At 39.4% G+C, this 21,553-nt stretch overlaps 1 protein-coding gene across 3 annotated transcripts in view; it reads left to right on the top strand.

The window, feature by feature from the left end:
• Positions 1 to 21,553, top strand: part of cacna2d1a (calcium channel, voltage-dependent, alpha 2/delta subunit 1a) — a 98,922-nt gene that overhangs the window by 49,920 nt on the left and 27,449 nt on the right. For 2 of the 3 annotated variants that reach the window (XM_030720338.1, XM_030720337.1), the window contains exons 7-19: positions 7,118 to 7,249; positions 9,874 to 9,943; positions 10,656 to 10,706; positions 13,015 to 13,114; positions 16,365 to 16,523; positions 16,924 to 17,028; positions 17,139 to 17,217; positions 18,299 to 18,348; positions 18,509 to 18,598; positions 19,771 to 19,827; positions 20,554 to 20,637; positions 20,765 to 20,839; positions 21,386 to 21,457. In XM_030720338.1, coding sequence (XP_030576198.1) covers positions 7,118 to 7,249; positions 9,874 to 9,943; positions 10,656 to 10,706; positions 13,015 to 13,114; positions 16,365 to 16,523; positions 16,924 to 17,028; positions 17,139 to 17,217; positions 18,299 to 18,348; positions 18,509 to 18,598; positions 19,771 to 19,827; positions 20,554 to 20,637; positions 20,765 to 20,839; positions 21,386 to 21,457 — 1,124 coding nt within the window. Of the gene's footprint in view, positions 1 to 7,117; positions 7,250 to 9,873; positions 9,944 to 10,655; positions 10,707 to 13,014; positions 13,115 to 16,114; positions 16,124 to 16,364; positions 16,524 to 16,923; positions 17,029 to 17,138; positions 17,218 to 18,298; positions 18,349 to 18,508; positions 18,599 to 19,770; positions 19,828 to 20,553; positions 20,638 to 20,764; positions 20,840 to 21,385; positions 21,458 to 21,553 lie in introns of all 3 variants that reach the window. The other variant, XM_030720336.1, reaches the window with a different exon arrangement.

Genomic DNA, 21,553 nt, shown 5'->3' with positions numbered 1-21,553 from the left:
ACTGATGCTGAAGGAGTGATGCATCATCCACCCAGCCCCTACATCTTCCCATCACTTCCTCTTTTTCTTTTTCTTTTCCCTTTCTCTTTATGTTTTAATTCCCTTTTCTTGCCTTCTTCTGTACCTATTTAGCTGTGGGTTTTTTTTTTTCCATGTCTTCATCAGATCTTTGCTCTTATTCGATTCACCCCACCCTCTATCACTCTATTCTCTCTTCCCCGTCCCTTGCTCTATTATATTAGGCATATTAATAGTGTGCTGTGAGGAGACAAATGTGCTACTGTCTTTCTCCTCTGCATTAGTCTATCTGATTGGAATCCATTCCACCCACTGTTCCAGTGTGGGTGGTCAGACTGGGATTCATTATCATGTTTATGGGTGTGTGCATGCTTACCAGAAATGAATCAGTTTGTGTGTGTGTGTGTGTGCGTGTGCGTGTTGTGGTGCGAGAGATAGGTAGAAAGACTTTGGGTGTGAGGGTTGTGTGTGCATGTGTGTCACATCATATGCACCTACTCTACTGTATATGGATCTTGTGTATGCATGTCTTCTCTCTCATTAAGCAGACTGGCATGAATTCGATGAGAAGAGATGAGAAGAGAGCGTTGCGGCCTTGGCAGGAGATCCGAGGCTCGTCTGATGCCCGTTTGCATCAACGCTGTGTGGCACCTGTCAGCCTCAGACACACAAACTCTTTGATATGCTGAGATACTGTGACACTATGTGTGTGTGTTTGTGTTATAGTTACAGCTCCTTTGGCAAAGCTCACAGCACATGAACTCATTTTCTTTTCTTTTTGCACTCTTGTGCCACTTGATGCACATCCTAATTCATTTATGGCGCTGGCAGCCAAACTGAGGTATCTTCATCTCCATCTCTCTCCGTCCATATCCTTCATCTTCCTCCTCGTCTCACAGTCATTACATTAGTGCATCTTTAAACTGTGTCCTTGCGACAAGTTGGATGCCTTCCCATGATTTTTTAATCTGCTGATTGTAACACACATTTGGATTCTCCTCCATATGAGTAGGCTAACAGAAAAAGTTTTTTTTTAATCCCATTTCACCTTCCCAGAAAAGTTCTACAAAAACAAGGAGACAGTCAGTATATATATTTAGATAGATAGATAGATAGATAGATAGATAGATAGATAGATAGATAGATAGATAGATAGATAGATAGATAGATAGATAGATAGATAGATAGATAGATAGATAGATAGATAGATAGATAGATAGATAGATAGATAGATAGATAGATAGATCATAACAGAATAATGGCAGAGTGCAAACTAAATCAGATTATGGTTTCCAAACATTTCTCTTAGTAGCGTTCTACATGACAAGAAGCACAGGAGGGGAAAACTGCTCACATTAGATCACAGTCTACACTGCTTGACATCCATGCTCCAGGTAATTGAGTCAGCAACAGGATGGGTCCACTTATTGGTGGGCTGTTCGTGGTACATCTCCAATCACTGTCAAATGTAAACAGATAAGAGAGCCATCAGGGCCGACTGAGAGAAGCACAGCAGTCTGTTGTGTGCGTTTCTTTAAAATTAACTGTACATTTCTCAGTTGCCCTTTTGCATTTACTTAGTTGTTAAACATAGTAGAGGAAATTATGGTTTTATCTCCTCCTGAATTTGTAAGTTTGCTCAATTCTGAAGAAATTAGCTCGCTCAAATTAGTTTCATTTTGATGGCGAGAGAGGGACTATCAACCAAAAGTCCAGAAAAAAAACACAATAGATAAAAGTTAGAAATTAATTTGCATGTCATTGAGTGAAGTACACAAGTATTTGATAAGAATTTGACTAAAGAGCTATCAAAGGACGTCAGGGGCATGATTGTAGACCTGCACAACGCTGAAATGGGCTGCAAGACCATCAGCTAGAAGCTTGGTGACAACTGTTGGTGCAGTTACTTGGAAATGGAAGAAATATAAAATGACCCTCGGCTCCATGCAAAATCATTCTTCATGGAGCGACAATGATCATGAGAAAGGTAGTGGATCAGCCCAAAACTACAGGGGAGGAGCTTGTTAATGACTGATGGCAGTTGAGACCACAGTCACCAAGAACACCATCAGTCACACACTTTGCCATAATGAACTGAAATCTTGCAGCACCCGCATGGCCCCATGTGCTCAAAAAGGCACATAAAAAATTGAACTCTTTGGCATTGACCCGCCGAGTTTGGGGGAAGAGAAATGCTCAGTAAAATCCATAGAACACCATTCCCACAGTCAAGCACGGAGGTGGAAACATTATGCTTTGGGCTGTTTTCTGCTAAGGGTGCAGTATGGCTTCACCATGTTGGAAGAGAACCTCTTTCCCTCAGCCAGAACCATGCAGATGGGTTATGGATGTGTCTTCCAGCATGACAATGACCTAAAACATACAGCTAAGACAAAAAAAAGGAGTGGCTAAAGAAGAAGCACATTAAGGTTATCGAGTAGCCTAGCCAGTGTCACCATAGACACCATAGCCAAACCTCAGCCCTATAGAAAATCTGTAGAGGAAGCTGAAGCCCGAGTTGCCAAGCAGCAGTCAATACACCTGAAGGATTTAGACTTTCTATAAAGAGGAGTGGGCCAAAATCCCTCCTGAGATGTGTGCAAACCTGGTGACCAGCTACAAGAAATGTCTTACTGCTGTGCTTCCCAACAAGGGTTTCTCCACCAAGTACTAAATCATGTTTTGCTTGGAGTTCAAATACTTGTTTCACTCAGTGACATGCAAATCAGTTTATACCTTTTATGCAATGTGTTTTTTTATGGATTTTCTTTTGGTTGATATTCTGTCTTTCTCCATTAAAATAAAACTAACAAAAATTAAAGACGTTTCATTTTCTCGTAAGCGAGCAAACTTACAAATTCAGCAGGGGATCAAATAATTATTTCCCCCACTTTATGTGTTTCTTTCTGCCTATTGAGAAAACTATGTTGTGTCAGCGTCTAGCCCTTTCATGCATAGTGGTCACTACAGTGGACAGCTGTTCAAAGCTGTTCTCTTGTATTTTCCTGTGTTTTGTTGTTATAGTTGCATATCAGTCAACACAGTGGATGCTTGTGCATCATCCCATACACTGCTACTGATTGGCCAGTCATGGGGAGTTGTTTTTTTTAATTTTTATTTGTTATTTGAATGTCATTACCAGAATCAGAATTAGTCAATATTAGCAATAGTGACAGTCGATCTGAGGATGCAATATCATTTTCTGTTAATGGTGTGTTAAATGCATATTTCTCAGGTTTAAAAGTGCATGGTGTCCAGCTGAGTGGACATATTTGTAACTCCATGAAAAGTAGGTTCATAAACAAAATTTTTTATTGCATTTTTTTTCTTGCCTAAAGAGAAATAAAAACATTCAGAAAAAAGAAATCTTGACTGAGTTTCTCATAATTCATGCATGGAAGGGCTAGTGTTAAGAGGACCAATTATCTCATGGAAATAGATGTCCGTAATGTGTGAATGGCTGCATAAGGATGTGTTTGTGGTTATGTCACAATCAGTTGTGAGTGGCAGAGCATCAGTGATTAGAGAGCTCCCTTCTGATATGATGATTGTAGGTTCTCACCACATCAGTCCCCACCATGTAATTACTTTCAAATGCATAGGCAGTTTGAGCCACCAGCTCAGGGAACACCGCAGGGCATCGCTTGGCATGGCAGCGTGCAGCTTTCTCCTTCCTACTGAAGCCAGCGCCCTCATCAGTCACTGCCAGAATCCTGTTTGATTTGTTTTTGGAAACATCTACACAGCACACAGTGAATATTTTATATCTTATTTTCCATATTCAGTTCCCATAACTTCCCTTGACCATGAATCATTCATGTTTTTATCTCCCATGTCTTGACTTGTTAACCATGTTTGAATCTGAATTGTGAGATTTATGAGGCTGCCGTGGTTGTTGTCAAGGGATCCTTTCTGAATTCATTATCATCTGATTGGTCAGTAATTAATTATCTAGAACAAGAACTGACATATTTTTTTCAGTGTAGCAAAAGTCCAGTTAGGCAGTGGCATGCAAATAATTCAAAAAGGAATTTGCAAAATCAGAGTGCGTTTATTATTCATTTTATTATGTTGTCACTGGATCAAATTGTGTATAATCCCGAGAGCTAAATGTGAGAGTGGATCACCTATCATAATAATGTTCTTGTGAATGACAATGGCTGCAAGCACACTACAAGATCACAAATTTCTGTATCACTAACCTCTGGCACCACCTTTATTGTGAAAATGTATTAGGGAATTTTGCTATGCCATGTGACATATGTAGGTGTCATTTGCTAATGACTTAAAAATTCTGATTTAAAAGTTATTAGCTAAAGAATGTGAGGTTTCATACCACAGTCAATCTTACATTTTGAAGCATAGTATGACTAAGTTTACAAAATAGACTTACTTTGTTTTTCAGTATGATCCAAAATGCCCATAAACTCAGCAGGAAAGAGTTTACTGAGGTCAAGACCTGTAGACTTCTCTAAGATCGTTAAGTCTTTGCAGCCACAGGTATCGCCATCTGGTGGCATTCAGTTAGAATGCGCGTTTAAAGCTCTTTGGCATTTGCTTCATTTTTCAGACCTGGAAGCTTTTTTTTATGCTGTCTTTACAGAAAAATCACTACTGGCAAATTCTTTCCTTAATTTCCTCATTTAATCTTCTTTTACATGTCTCTTCACTCATGCTGTGCAAAATCGCACTGCAGAAAACCAATTTTGATTAACATTTAAAAATCATGGACATTGCTTCATATTGTATCTTTGTTTCCAGCCCCAGACTGAAAAAAGTTGTACTGAAAGACAGCTTCTTTAATCTATTTGTTGTTCCAAACATACAAATATGCTTACCCTACCCAAATAAGCTTGTATTGAGCTAATGACATACTTACTTATTTTGTTAAGTAAGTACTACTGAGTAAAAATATGGTATGACATTAAAAGTCTCCAATAAAGTAAAAGTATTTCAGTACATTACTTGAATTAATGCACTTGATTTTGCTCCAGCACTGGCCACACCTGATGAATAGATCTGTCCAGAGTGTCTATAGCCGAGATTAAAGGACACTGCCTTGCAGTACCACAATGTTGCTGCTAAGGGATTATTGGTGGTGCCTGACCTGCCCATTTGGGTTGTGTGCGCTCATGTGTTATACTGCATGTCTGCATCGATATTCCTAGAGGAGACTCTAATGGGTTTGTCAATTTTACATGAAACAACTTGGAAAAAACACACCTAATGAGTGAAGAGACGCTCTCTTTGTCAGGCATTCATTTTACCTCTCCATATGTTTTGACATTCGCACAGATCATATAATGGGGCTCTCAATGTTTTGACTTCCTGTGGTGGCAGGCAGTGAATTAAATGAAATACTCAGAGTGCTCTTTCCCTGTTATTTCAGTGTACAGTATGAGCGGCGTGGGGACATAAACAATGCTTCTTGTTGGAGGTCTTGTTACCCTGAGACTTCTTGTTGCTCATAGCAGGGAAATCAGCAGGAGTAATCCATTAAGGGCTATCTTCAGGGAGCTGAGAGATCAGGCCTAAACAAATTGTCATCACTTATCACTGGGGCACACACATTTCACTACAGTACCACAGGGAGCCATTTAAGGCCTGGTCCAAACTCTCTTTATTGTACAAAGAATTATATAAGGGCTTGGTAAAAGAGGCTTTTGTGAGGAAGGCAAAGGGTATGGAGGGTGCATGAGAACTAATGGGGCGGGAGGGGTCAAGACAGCAAAGACAATATTTTTCTAAGCTTTATGGGGAGACAACTAATTTTTATTGCGCCCATCAAAAGATGGGATGTATTATGTGAACACCCACGGTGGGTAGGCGGCGTCCATTGAAGTGTCTGTTCAATAACTCGAGAACTGTCCGGCCTACACTTACCATACTTCATGGGTAGATGACCAGAGCAAGGTTGGGATTGTATATGGTGTCACAGGGGTCAAGATCAAGGTCACTGTTACTAAAAAATGAAAAACAGTGTCCGCTCAATAACTGTGTGACAACAAACAGGGTTAATACAGTGAAATGGGTGTATTTTGCCCCTCTTGGCGGTGATCTTGTTTTTCCTTGGATGTGCTGTATTTGTAACGCTCATTATACAAAAGTAAAAATAAATGTGAATATGTAAAGTGCAAAGCGGCCTGTAGATGTGCAGCAACTGCAGGCAGGTTAAATAAAGTCAAATGGAGCACTTTATATGAGATTTGCTAAAAGGATGCGTAGATGGATGTCAGCTGTGCCATCAGCTGGGGTTAAGCTCAGCTGATCTTCCAGGATGATTGTGTTTGTCTTTGCCCGCCTGAACTGACTATGATCAGTCTGTATGTGGACCCTGTGTCTGTCCTGACTTGACTGCAAAATACCTGAAAATGCTGAGTTACAGGTGCGTCACACTAACTCGTCTTACATTTTAGCACACAGCCTCGTGTTATCTGTTAACACGACTGCCTCAGCAAACCCTTAGTCTCCTGGCTGCCCCCTGTCTCATGCTGATGTTTTTTTTTTCTCTTTTAACACTCAACACTCTCCCTTAGTTGGAGGCATCTGCACACACCACACAAGTATGAGTCACATATTTCAACAAGTAGCCTACGCTTCCAGGAACACCGCACTTTATTGTATGTAAAAATGTTGGCACATTAAGCCAGTGTGAGCTTCTGCAGACCAACAGGTAAACAAAACATTGGATGTCTAGCCAGTGAGTACCTGGAAGATTATTTTTTCTCTTATTCCAGAAATACCAAATTGAATCATACTTTTTTTTTTTTTTTACCTCCATCACTCCCCTGTCTCTATTCACCTCAGTTTTTTTCTGCTGCTGCAGACTGACATCAGTTTGAATATCAGTGGAGAAGCTTCCTCTAAGGGTTCTCTTTTTTTTTCTTTCAGAACTGCTTTTTTTTTTAGAGTAAATGCTTGCTGAAAAGCCTTGACATTTTTACTTGTGTGATTTTTATGATTTTATACTCTTGCACAACTGTGACTCATTTCATCTTTCATCTTTCTTTCTGTGTACCTGTGTGTGTGTGTGTGTGTGTGTGTGTGTGTGTGTGTGTGTGTGTGTGTGTGTGTGTGTGTGTGTGTGTGTGTGTTCCAGCTACCATCATTTTGAATGAGCTAAACTGGACAGAAGCCTTGGAGGATCTTTTCCGGAAGAACAAAGAGGAAGATCCCTCACTCCTCTGGCAAGTGTTTGGGTCTGCCACAGGATTGGCTCGTTACTTCCCAGGTAAGCAGCCCAGCAGGCAGTGCAGGGCGTAGACCAACAACTAAGTGACTGTTCTGTGATGAATCAAGGAAACACAAGATTTCTATGGGGCCATTTAATCATCTTATAGTCTGATGCATACAAGCCCGGAATAACTTGGGCTGAGAAGTAGGCAAAGCAGTCATGAATAATTTTTTGAGGATATGCATTTGCAATTGTATATTTAGTTTAGTCAAATTAGTTTTTTGTTTTTTTTTAAATAATTGTGACTTAGATTAATATCAATATCAGTGAGTATTTAATTCAGAAATCCTGGCAATTCCCAAGCTTTTTTTAAGAAGGCACAAATTGATTTTGAATCATGTCCATCCATGGTCAACTTTGTATCTCAATGACTGGACTGAAAGGAAGAGTTCAGCACTGGGGAATATCCACAGCAGATGACAAGAGTACTTCTTCCCTGCTATGTATATATTCCACGAGCAACTGTAAGTGCAAAGTGGAAGTTTTTAGGCTCTTCAGCCACAATGTGGCAGATCACATGAAGTTACAGAGTGCTGAGGTGCACAAGTGCGTAAAACTCACCAATGCTCTGCAGACTCAATATCTGTAGAGTCCCAAACCTCCTCTGGCATTAACATCAGCACAAAATGTGTGTGTCAGGAGCTTCATGACATGGGTTTCTATGGCTAAGCAGCTCCTGCAGGTATACTTTGTCAGTGGGCCAGTACGTTTGTTCATATAGTGTATATGTGTTTATTACTTTGTGATGGGCAACTCTGCTATACTTTTTAATAGTCATATGTTTTAAAGCAGAGGTCCCCAACCCCCGGGCCGTGGACCGGTACCGGGCCGTGGGACATTTGGTACCGGGCCGCACATAAAGAATAAAGAACTTAAATTATTTCCGTTTTACTTATTATCTGCGCCTAAACTATGTTTTATTTTGAAAAATGGGCGGATTCGCTCCGTTACTTCCCTCCATGACTTCCTCTTGATGTGTCAAGACGTTTCTGCTCACATGATACGTCACCGCTAAAATTAAACCCAGAAGCTTCAGGCCTGTCTAACGAAATCGGTTGGTTGACCTACATAACGCTTGTTTAAATTTTTGAGTGCTCAACAAGAGTAGAAAAGCGCTATGTAAGAACTAGTCCATTTACCATTTTTATTTATCAACACCGGGGATAGCAGTGAGGTAGACCCAGCCATCAAACTGACTCTCCAGCGCTTGACACCGCGGCTCTGCAGCCACGCTCCATGTGAAATCGGCCGAACCCAGTCAAACCAGAAGCCAGCAAAAATGAGTATCAGAGAAACAAGCTCAGGGGGCTTACACTGATTCAGTGTTATGGTGAGTTGTATTTTTCATGCGCTTTATACAGTAAAAATCACCTAAGTCGAAGTCGCACAAATCGGGTTTTCGCTCTAGTTGGATGGCATCTGCAGGTCCTGATTTTTCCTAACATTAATTCCAATAAAATCATCACATAAATCCGTCGGATATTCACCTACCTCGGATGAAAAATCTGGTCCCATTGTAATAAATTTCCAGTTAAATGTGATCGCATAAACTGGATGAGTTTAGCGCTAAAACCCTCCTCAGCTCCTGTCCGCCCACTTCCATGCATCGGCTCGTTCGTGCACAACTACACACACACTAACAACGCCTGGAAATTGTTTTAGTGTTTATATCAGTTCATTTCACCGGGGACAATCGTGGCAAGTGTAAGCTACAAACTTGCACTTACGAGTAAAATTTCAGATTATAAAATTTGCAGAAGCAAATTCATAGATGAAGCAGAAGCCATTGCAGCGAAATTCGATAATAGACCCCAAACTGGGCCATTTGAATCCGACTGAGGTGATTTCTACTGTATTTGTTTTTGCGGTGTATCTTATTTTGAAGGCATGTTTTACCGTGGCTCTAACAGCTGACCAGGGAGCGCTGAGGGCAGAGAGCCTGTTATTCATGTTGAGGCGGGATGTTACGAGAACGCTGCTGATAGAGTTGCATACGAATACAAAGTGGATTCCCGTTTTTTATTATTATACGTAGAAAATATCACACTTGGTTATGGTCGTATCATTTATTTTGACGTATTTATTCGCCACACCTTAAAAGCCGGTCCGTGGAAATATTTTCTAACACTAAACCGGTCCGCGGCTCAAAAAAGGTTGGGGACCACTGTTTTAAAGTATTAAAAAATAATGTAATTTTTAAATGATAAGAGGTCATATTAAGACAGTGGTTCTCAACTGCAGAGCGCAGGGTCGTGATATGTGGGGTGCGAATGACCTGGGAGAAAAGTCATGCATCATGCATTACATTACATTAGCAGATGTTAGCAGATACGTTAGCGCGGTGACAAGCAAAACTCTCCAGCGTCACCATCACATAGAGTCTTCATGCCAGACCTCACTTCGCTACCGAGGGAACCTCCTCCACCCTCACCCCGGACCTCGCATCGCATGGGTTGTGAAAACATTTTGATAAAGTGGGGCATGATGGAAAAAGTTTGAGAACCACTGTATCAAGTCAAAGCAAAATATTTGAATACATTTTATTTAAGATGTTGAATTTACTTTTTTTTGAGGTTTAATAACCCAAATAACCATGTGTTTTCTTTTTGCCAAAATTTCAGCATCCCCATGGATGGACGTAAGCAAAACACCCAATAAGATTGACCTCTATGATGTGCGCAGAAGACCATGGTAAATGCAGCTGCTCAGTCTGGTGCAGTTTTGTGTCTTGCTGTCATCATCTCATAGATAGACATTTTAAATTGTTTTTTTTTTCCCAATGGCAGACACATGGCTTTAAATGTGCAATTGCTATATTAAACATTTATTTACAACAATTGTATTTGCATGTTTCATTAACTGGTTTCCCATAAGAGTATTTGTAGACAAGCACAGTTTAAAACAATCAAAACCAAACGCATCAGAGCAGTGTGATGATTAAGCCACAGCAGATCAAAGGGTATGTGAATACAAAAGCTTAATTCGTTCCTTGAAAATTATTAAAATCTGGCTGGAAGCCACCAGTACACTTTTAAACATGCTATTAAATTTCATTAACTTCAGAAAGCCCAGAAAGACAACCAACTGTTTGCTTATTAAAGAAATGAGAGAAGAGAGTAAATTAAATATTGCAAAGTTTTGACTGATTTTCAAATGCAAAGTATTTTGTGTGAGTAAGTAAGTTTTCGCGTATTTGCTCAAAAAAAGATGAATGCGAGGAGAATTGAAAAAAAATGTAAAACTAATTAAAATTATTTAATTTAAAAATAGCATTGCTGCATTATAATTACTGACTATATCTTTGTGCATTTGTGTGTATTTCCACTTCTTTGTGCATGTATATATCTTTATGTGCTCGGTACCACAACCTATGCGTGTATGTGTGTCTGCTATTACTCACCAGGTACATCCAGGGGGCGGCCTCACCCAAGGACATGCTGATCCTAGTGGATGCGTGAGTGACGACCTTATGATTCATCCATTACAGTCAGATTTTATTTTCTTTGGTGCGCCAGGAGGCCCTGATGCTAACTCTCTGACTGGCCTCATCCCGCTGGGCGCTGCTGCGATGTACTCACATGTGACAATGACAAAGAAAGAGCAGCCAGTGAACTGAGCAACCTCAATATTCACAGTCCAGTTATTTTCTCCTGCGATTTATGCCTTAAAGTTTCTTTGACCATTTTATAGAACCATGTAACATTTTCCAGGAACGCACAATTTCTGTTTTGATCGCCTAATTAAAATCTGAGAAAAGGGACTATCCCAAACTGAACAGTAACCCGTGACATTATTTACATTTGTGTGTATGAATAAATGCATTATTTATTTATTAATATTTAGAAAAGTATGCATTTTAATTGTTGTTTTGTGTGGAGCCAGGATGGTAATAACTATTGCCTGTGTAACCAAAGCCTAATAACTTATTTGCCAGTGGCACAGTCTTTGGAGCCATTAAAACACATTAGTAAGGTAAAGCATTGCACTGAGTAATTGTTGCGTTTTGGCCATTCATTTACACGACACTGGAGTTTTGAGTCCCTGAAAATGGCACGCTCACGGCCCAGCTCTAGGGCCATGAGCACAATATGATGAATGAAAAAAGAAACTAAATTTGTACACTTGTAACTCTTAGCTCTGGTAATTGGCACACAGAAGATTGATGAGCCTTATTAAAATCTGCCGTCGCTATGCTTTATTGAAAACTACACTAAACAAACTCCACTCTGCATTTTTCTAATTCTGTCCTTCTTTATTCTGTTACCTACAAGAACCAGTTTCATTATGTATTTATAGATCTTTGCAGGCCCCCTTTTCTCATTTTAGCAAGAGATGTAAAACAAAGACTCTTATTAAATTAATTCAGTTTGGACAATGCTGAACACTCATATTTTTTATTCATTTTATCCTAATATTCACAGTTTCAGTGTAAGTTATTAAGCTGTCCTTTTACAGCTGTCCTGTGCACGTAAGATTATTGTAAAAGGAAAGAGGCTCAGTCAAAGAGTCTTTCAACATGAAGTTATATTAAAATAACACATTATTGCCCGTGTTCCCATCACTGCAGACGGATGTAGTGATGTGGATGGATGCATGGATGCATGGATGGATGGATGTTGAATTTCTGATTATTCATGATGTTGATACAGGCATGGACAAAATTATTGGTATCCTTCTGTTAAAGAAAGAAAAACCCACAAACTGACAAATGTAATAAACAAAAATTTACTGAAAATTAACTAATGAAAATCAGACATTGCTTTTGAATTGTGGTTCAAAAGAATTAATGAATGAATGAATGAATTAATGAAACTGGCCTGGACAAAAGTGATGATACCCTTAACTTAATTGAGGCAATCACTGCAATCAAGTGATTTCTGTAACTCTCAGTGAGACTTCTGCACCTGTTGACAGGTATTCTGGCACACTCCTCATGAGCAAGCTGCTACAGATGCCTCAGGTTTGAATGGTGCCTTCTTCAGACTGCATGTTTCAGCTCCTTCAGTATAGTCCAATTTTCCATTCCTAGCCATCGCTGGGTGTTTTTAGCTGTGTGTTCTGAGTCATTATCCTCTTGGAGGACCCATGACCTGTGACTGAGACAAAGTTTTCTGACACTGGACAGCACATTTTGCTCCAGAATCTCTTGATAGTCTTGAGATTTCATTGTATCTGCACAGATTCAAGACACCCTGTGCCAGATGCAGCAAAACAGCCCCAGAACACAACCGAGCCTCCTCCATGTTTGACAGTAGGTACAGTGATCTTTTCTTTGTATGCTCCATTTTTCCATTTGTGAACAAAAAGCTCCAGTTTTGTCTCATCTATCCAAAGGACATTCTTCCATGAGCTTTGTGGCTCGTCAACATTCATTTTGGCAAATTCCAGTCTTGCTTTTTTATGATTTGCTTTCAACAGTGGTGTCCATGTTCAGTGTGGTCCACACCATGATACCAAACAGCACAGTGACTACTTTTCACCCTTTAAATAGGCAGACTGACTGATTACAAGTTAGAAGACACCTGTGATCTTAATTATAGGACATGCCTCTCCCTATGGTCGATTTATTTTCAAACATATCTTTTTCTGATTTTCATTAGTTGTTTTGCACTAAAATTTAATTCATTAATAGTTTTTTACAGTTTCAAGTTATTTCAGTGATGTTTGTGGGTTTTACTTTCTTTAACAGAAGGGTACCAACAGTTTTGTCCACGTCTGTGTATATTGTAAGACAAAGGCTTGTCTTTGTTTTTGAACTTCAGGAGTGGCAGCGTCTCAGGGCTCACTCTCAAACTCATCAAAATATCCGTCGGCAAGATGCTGGAGACCCTCTCGGATGATGACTACGTGAATGTGGTTTATGTGAGTACACACACAGCTAATGCTTTGATCTCATCATCACCCTGTTAAGAATGAATGAATGAATTTCCAGGCACATACATTGATGAATGTTAATGTGGACTTATTGATGGCTTGGCGGTTGAAGCTGCTTTGGCCTGGTTTGAGTCATTGGTTTAAACTTGGCAGTGACTTTTCTAGTAACTTAATGTACGACACAGATAGATCTTCATTGTGGCTGCATACATGCATGGATGCATGTGTGTGTGTGTGTGTGTGTGTGTGTGTGTGTGTGTGTGTGTGTGTGTGTGTGTGTGTGTGTGTATATGAGAAGCAACAGATCTGAATCCAAATAGGTGTGGCTAATACACACAACACAGCTTGGGCAGGCCCTGAACGGCCACGGGATAATTTTGATAAATGGATAAATGGGTTTTTTTTGTTTTTTTTTATGAGCCTTGATTTAAATCAGTGGCATGTATTGCCCAAATGCCCAATTGAAATTCTGTAGGACTTTTCTGGCATGGGGATAGGGAAAGTATTAATCCATCATCATTTAGAACTCCATCGCCTGGTCAGTCAGTTAAAGCATTTCTGCCTCTTACAGATATTATTTGTGGAAAGAAAAATAACATAGTTTAAAAAATGTTACACTAGTAATTTCCCCCAGTTGAAAGAATTTGAGTAGTCCCAAAGAGATATTGGAGACAATCACACTAGATGTGCTTCGGGCTAAAATGCAAAGACCCTAACTTCATTTTGACCCTTTGTGGGAGGGCTGGTTTCCTCTTTATACTGCTTATAGGCAAACTCTGTTTTTGTCTGTCACTTGGTGTGTGTAGTGAGCCAATATTTTTTGTGAGGTAAAGAACACTAACTCTGAATGTGCAATAGAGACTTCTCTGTAGCTCTTTTTGTATGAACGAGAAACATTTTCAAATCCAAAGAAAGTAATGAGAAAATGTCAAAGATTGTTTCAACCTCAAATGTGCCATTCAGCCATATTTTTCAGCCATCCCTCCTAATCTGAGGTGTAGAAATTGCTTAAATCTATATGTAGAATTATAAAGTTATCTGATGGATAATTTATTAGGATACTTGCGAATCTGAACTCTAAGTGACCTATAACCCATTACTATGGCTGTGTGGGCACATATGGAACAGAGGAGCTGCTTCTGCTCTCCTGTTTAGAATGATAGAGCCCAGATAGCTTTCAGCTGAACTAAGCTAACCAAATACTGGCTGTAACACAAGTTGCCTCCTTACAAGTGCATGCATTGAGAGGTACACAAGTATTTAATTTCACTTAAGTTTATATATGTTCAGAGTTGGCATAAATCGCCCGGGTTTCTAAGAGTAGCATTTGCACTACAGATTCTCTGCCTGGCATCAAACATCTCCGCTGCAGTTGAATGAATTGCTCCACTTACTTACTGTAGGCACAGAAGTCATCGTGTTCTGTGTAAAATCTCCTTTATCCTTATTTGCGTAATCTTTGCCCTTCCTCCACTTTCCTCTACTAGTAGAGAACATTCATTGTTGTTTCAGTTTGCTTTTCTTTACTAAACATTAATTACATTTTCTTTCACTTCCCCTAATAAAGCAGAGGTTTCAGCTGAAGGTTTGGTTTGGGGCTTTCATATCAGCTAAGTGGAAAGGCCCTTGAAGTTAATGAAATCAGGCTCCAGTGTAATAGGTATAATGATCAAATCCACCTTAGTTTGTAGACTATAGACCGCATTTTGAAGCTTTTTGAAGATAAATGCATAGATATGTGTAGTCCTTTTCTGGGAATGCTTCAGTTAAACATACTTTTCTTTCTAAGCTAGCAACAAAGACTAGGAGATGTGTAAAAAGTGCTATTCGTGTATTTGTTTGTAAATATTTTGGTATATCAGTCCAAACTTTAGGTCTAATTATATATTTCTATGTGCAATAAAAGTTTTTTTTTTTTTATATTAACAAGGTAGCAAGTCTGGTGGCTTTTTATTGCCATATGATATTTAAAGATATTTATTAGTTAGATGAAGTAAGTGTCTGCATGTGTGTATGTGTGTGTGTGTGTGTGTGTGTGTGTGTGTGTGGGCATGTGTCTTTGAGGATGAATGTCTTGGCAGCATATGCCCTGAAACTTCTGCCAACATGTTGAATATTTGGAAACAGTTACTGCGAGCCTTCGGTGTTCTCAAAGCATAAGAGAATATGTCATTTGCCTGTTTTTTCTTCCTTTTTGTCTCAGATTATTTTTGGTTACATTTTATTCACCAGTTTCTAGGTACATATACATTGTTATGATTGCTGAAATATAGCCTATTGTTAGTTTGTAAATGCCATGCCTAAAATAATCCAGGTGCTTTACCGCTATTATATTTAATGGTGCTCTGACAACTTGTTTCTGTAGTTTGTTGTAGTTCAGAAATTTCAAGGTTCATGGTTTTTTTTTTCAACCAGAGAATCCTTAACTATTTACAAATATCCATATTGGTGCTGAGATGACAGAAAAGCAGCATTTTTGCACCTTCTGTATTTTGCACATGTTTCAAAGTGTGTGTCTTCATCTCAATGTGTGCTGAACTTGATCATGATTGGAGGGGTGCAGTCAAGTCCAAAACAGATGTTTGGCATTAATGAGCCATGTCGCAATGTGCTCTGTGTATGTATGATTATATTTGTGTGTGTGTGTGTGTGTGTGTGTGTGTGTGTGTGTGTGTGTGTGTGTGTGTGTGTGTGTGTGTGTGTGTGTGTGTGTGTGTGTGCGTGCGTACACGCGGTGGGTAGGTGTGTGCATTAATTGACTGAGTTCCATCTGTTCCTCCACATTAACTATTCACCAATATTAACCTGAAAGATACTTCACGTGTAGAACTGTGTAAATGTAATTTAACCAGTTAAAAGTATTTTCTGCCTCGATGAAATAATTCTTTCATAATCAAGCTTTTGTTGTTGTTTTGTTTTTACCTCCTTACGGCACTCTTTTCATGCCCCTACCTGCTCTCCTTCCAATCCTTCCTTCTTTTCCTATAGCTCCCTTCGGTCAGTGCAGATTTGATTAAAACTGATTTCATTTCACACAAGTAACATATGACAGTAATTACTGTATTTTTAAATTTCAAATGGAATCAATTTAATCTCTTTCCGTTATCCTCAACGTTTAAGTGCCTTTGCATGACTCTGCAACGAAGGGGGAGAAAAAATAAGCCACATATTTAATAGAAAATATGTGTAAGTGCCTTCCCTGCACTTCCCGTCATCCCTCCTTGCCTCTTCCCTCCAGTTCAACGACAAGGCCATGTTTGCGGCCTGCTTTGAGAACCTTGTGCAGGCCAATGTGAGGAACAAGAGGATTCTGAAAGATGCTGTGGAGAACATCACTGCGAAGGGTATCACCAACTACACAGCTGGCTTTGACTGGGCCTTTAAGCAGCTCAAAAAGGTAAAGTGTTTCTAGGGTTGAACTTGGTTGCTGGATTGGGAAATCTGGTGGAATCTGGTATCCTTGAAGAGCTTTTTGTATCAAATTATTTTACACACAAAGTATTCCTTGGAGACCGCTCACCAGCCCAGAGGAATTTATGTTGCTAGAATTTATTATGGTTATGAAATTATAAGAATAATGATGGCACACACTGTAGGACATGCTGACAATTCAATTCCAGTGGAGGTTCTCCTGAAGACTGGGTATGTGTCGCCCTCCTCTGGCTGTTTCAGACATTGCAGTTTTTTAGAGGCGTGTGACAGTGTCGAATTCTTTTTTCAACCTCTTCTGTAGGCTGTTTTCATTTTTCCTTGGTTAAATAGTGGTTAGTTTTTTACCCCCCTTCTGTTTCTACTAGATGGATGTGCCGAGGGCCAACTGTAACAAGATTATTATGCTTTTCACTGATGGCGGAGAGGAGAGAGCAGAAAAGATCTTTCAAGTTGAAAACCCACATCAAAACGTAGGCCTGTAAACACACTCTGTTCACGATGTCCAGAGATTATAACTGTAAAAACACCAGTCATTCCTTTTTGTCATATTTAATATAATTGCACTCTCTTTCCCTCACAGGTGCGCGTCTTTACATTTTCAGTAGGTAAACACAACTACGACAAAGCACCGATACAGTCGATGGCCTGCGATAATAAAGGTACATTACAGGGTTGCATTAGAGGTTGAGAGAGGTCGTGGCTTTTTTTTTTTTGGTTCATTCACTTGATGTGATTTGTTCTCTGTAAGATATAAAAAATATATTTTACAGGGCACCACTGCAACGTGTGTGTAAATAAAAGATTTTTTTTAGTGGTTCATTGGTTTTGTTAATTGGGTTAACACTAGATAACATTTTTATAGTAACAGTAATCTTTTAAATATATACACACTGTATCAGATACACCTGTTCAACTGCTCATTAACACAAATATCTAATCACCCAATCACATGGTATGTAGACAAGATCATGGAGAAGAAAAGTGTCTTAAGTGACTTTGAGCATGGCACGGTTGTTGGTGCTGGATTGGTCTGAGTATTTCAGACACTATTTGCTGATCTGCTGGGATGTTCCCACACAGCCTTCTCTAGGGTTGAGAATAGTCTGAAAAAGAGAAAATTTCTGAATGCTGCACTGTGAAGAAAGGAGCAGTAGATAACCACGTCAGGTGCCATTCCTGAACAGGAAAAGGGTTCACCAAAACTGGACAATAGAAGATCTTCTTTTGCACACTCTGGGCCCCATAATACCAGTTGAGCATCATTTAAATGCCACAGCCTACCTGAGCATTGTTGCTGATCACACCCATCTCCATACGCAGTGTACTCATCTTCTGACGGCTGCTTCCAGCAGGATAATGTGTCATGTTTCAGTGTACTCACATGGCCTCCACAGTCTCCAGATTTCAGTCCGGCAGAGCACCTTTGGGATGTAGTGGAATGGAAGATTCACATATGTATGTGCAGCTGACAAATCTGCAGCATCTGTGTGATGCTATCGTGTTAATGGAGCCCGGAACATTTGAGGAATGTTTTCCAGTGCCTTCTTCAACCTGTGCCACGGAGCAGTTCTGAGCTCGAGAATAGCACGTTGGTAGCATTTACGCAGCATCTGGAATGTGGATAATATTAACATGGTCTTCTGCTAAACATTGTTTATAATTAAAGCAGGCTGTTTATTTCTGTTGAAGTAAGATTCATTGCATGTTACTTTGTAATGAAAAAAAGTTTTTCTCTCTTAGGTTATTACTACGAGATCCCATCTATAGGTGCCATTAGGCTAAATACTCAGGTAAATACACATCTGGACACACTCATGGAATATTTCTGCAATGTCTTTTATATCAATTCCTCCCTTCCTCACTTAACCGCTTGTGTGTTGCGCCCCCTTGTGGTAGTATGGCTGATGTGCAGGTTGCAAAATCATAATCTTTCTTTCATCCTCTTGGCAGGAGTACCTGGATGTTTTGGGCAGGCCTATGGTTAAAGCTGACAAAAAGGCCAAGCAGGTTCAGTGGACTAATGTCTACCTGGATGCTTTGGTATGTGTGTGGTGTGCGGTGTAACCAGAATCCATTACATTACATTACAACACACTTAGAGAGTGTGGAAAAAAAGCAGAGACACTGTGACTTCTATTAAAATTTGGAGCTTTGCAGGAATTAGAAGAAATCTGTTTTATGTCATCTGAAGAATTTCAGATACATTTTGTTTAGTTATATGAAACATATCCTGCGGTGTCATCCTGCTTAAGTGAACTCTGCTGAAGTAGGGTTTGCGAAACATTATTCCATGAAAAAAACAAGTTTTTATGGTCCTCAAGCGTCTGTCAAGATTTACTTTTAGGCTAAAATGCAGATAAGAACAGTCTGATAAAGCAAGCCAACTGGTTTGGATAGTGTCAACTTTTGGAACAGTATTGACCTCATGTCAGCATCAAAAATATCTGTCTTTTGTCACTGGAAACATCCTGCCTTTTATCCAACATCTGTTCATTAAAGCAGTATATAAAATAGCAAACATACATGCAAAATTTCAAAAAACTGAAAATTATTTATTACATGCACTAACTTGCAAAGGTATTGACATCTGACATTAAGATTCCATTAGACCATTAAGCATTCATTTTCAGTCAGTCATGTGATGGGTTGCCAGATTTTGTGAAAGCATCTTTTTTCTGCTCTAATGTGATCTAATTAGTGTGTTGTAGTGGCAAATGTAGACCCTCAGAAAGTGTGTAATCTGTGACACTGAAAAAAACGGTAAGACAGAACTTTTAGCACTTTTAAAAGCTACTTTCAACTACTCCCTTAATCGCAAGGGGTTGCCACAGCGGGTAGTTCCTCATGTTTGTTGTATGATTTGCCAGATTTTTTTTTTTTTATGCCAGAATCCCTGCTTGACGCATCCCCCAAGGGGATTTGTGTCTGCCTTTGGAATCAAACCAGGTATTTTGCTTGTTAGGCAAAATACATTTCCTGTGTTCACCACAGGAAATGTGAAATAGGAGAAAATTGAAATCTGTGACAAAAGGAAGACAGGGCCACCCCAGACCTGGTCTAAATGTATGATTAAAGCATATCAGGGTGTGCACCTGGGACCTTTTTTTTTTTTTCTTTCTGTAGAATTGTGAGATTATTCCTTCATATAGTTTTAGTCCTGGAAATGACTCCTGTTTAAGCTGTACTTGTTGGTTCTATGTTTAATCTTCCAGGAGCTTGGCCTGGTAATCACTGGAACTCTGCCTGTCTTTAACAAAACCAACACAAAGGTATCTAGAACCACTTTTGGATTCTTATGTTTCCCTTTTTTTGTGTTTTTAAATATAAGTCTTACCAATTGAAATCATGCATGCCTGTTTTTGTATTGTGGCTTAACTAACTTACTCATTCATTGTGCTTTTACTTCCATCTTTGTTGGCTTTGACTCACTGAGTAAATTTACTGTATGTCTGACACTTTGACCCCCATGAGAGAAATCTGTGGTTTGGGGGATATGCCATAAAGTTTACCAGACCAGAAAATAAACATACAATTACAGTCTCATCCTTTACTTTCATCCTCTGCTTTCTTGTGGCTCTAACTTACATCCCCTGTTGATGCCGCGGTCCCTCGAAGCTCGCCACAGGAAGCGAATCTATCATGTCCTAAAGCAGAAATCAAAATGAGATCAAAACTCCAGATCAGAGTGAGAAATGATCCGGTAGCTAAGTGTTTCAAGATGAGGTCACATGTCTACCTCGAAGGACTCGGGCTTACCTCCACTGTGACTGAAAACAAGCCTGGAAATGCTTTGTCAGTGACTCATTGCAGCACGTGACACTTCTGGGAATTAAACTGTCCAGATTTCTGTTGCACCTCATTTCCTTGAAATCGTTCAGAAAGCACAGAGGGACTTGAATCATCCAGATAGAGCAGTAGGATTTAAAAAGAGGGTTCTTAAAGTTAATTTTCTGCTTTCTCGTCGTTTTCTATTATTTCATATGGCTTTCTCTTAGAAATCTCAAAACCAGCTTATCTTGGGGGTTATGGCTATTGATGTCTCCCTGGAGGATATCAGGAGACTGACGCCCGAGTATACTGTAAGAACAACATAAAAACACACAGATATTCATCTATTTATACAGTAGATGTCACATTCGATTATTACCCAGCATTGTAGTCCTCCTTCAGGCAGACCTTTCTTTCTCTGTTTCCTTTTTCTTCTAGTTTGGCCCAAATGGCTACTACTTTGCCATTGATCCAAATGGATACGTGTTGCTCCATCCTAATCTGAACCCACAGGTAGGCAGAAACGATGAAAAATGTATGTTTGCTTCTTCTGATTTGCTTCTTATGTTAAAATCCATTGGGTATTCCTGATTATCAACAGGCTTAGTGTTAGGTTTTTGCAGCCCGAGGACTCACTTACAGTATGCTGACTTTCAGCAAGCATCTTACAGGATCTACCTTTGCAGAAAGGTTGTGTTTCTGGATATCAGATGTGAAATTTTCTTTTTTTTTGCCTGAATTTCTACACTGACTGTGTTATTTGGCTGACTTTCTTTGTTTATTATTATTAAATATGGCAACCATATGGCTCCAGGATGGTGTTTGTTGAAGCAATGCAACATGTTTGCCATTGAGATATGCATTTTCTTGTAAATCTTGTATGCACTGATTGATTGCAGATGATTGCAATGAATTATTTCATAATAAGACTGGAAAAATACCAAATGAGTTGCTTGGAAATAGATCAGTGAATGATGTTTAGTAGTCTTTTTTTCTTCCTTTTGTACTCAAAGCCCACATTTTTTGTATGCAGTACTAATTACTTGCATATCTACACAGACTGCCAAGTTTCATGAACCTGTAACACTGGATTTCCTGGATGCAGAGCTTGAGGATGAGATCAAAGTGAAGGTTTGAAAAACACATCTTTCACTATTATAAATGTAGGAGCTCATATAAAAAATCAGACATACTATAATATGTTCTTATTTATTTATTTGTAATGTT

This window comes from Archocentrus centrarchus, chromosome 23, assembly GCF_007364275.1.
Source record: "Archocentrus centrarchus isolate MPI-CPG fArcCen1 chromosome 23, fArcCen1, whole genome shotgun sequence".
In the NCBI taxonomy this organism is placed as follows: Eukaryota; Metazoa; Chordata; class Actinopteri; order Cichliformes; family Cichlidae; genus Archocentrus; species Archocentrus centrarchus.
Note: the sequence above shows the minus strand (reverse complement) of the source record. Positions and strands in the feature narration are given on the sequence as shown.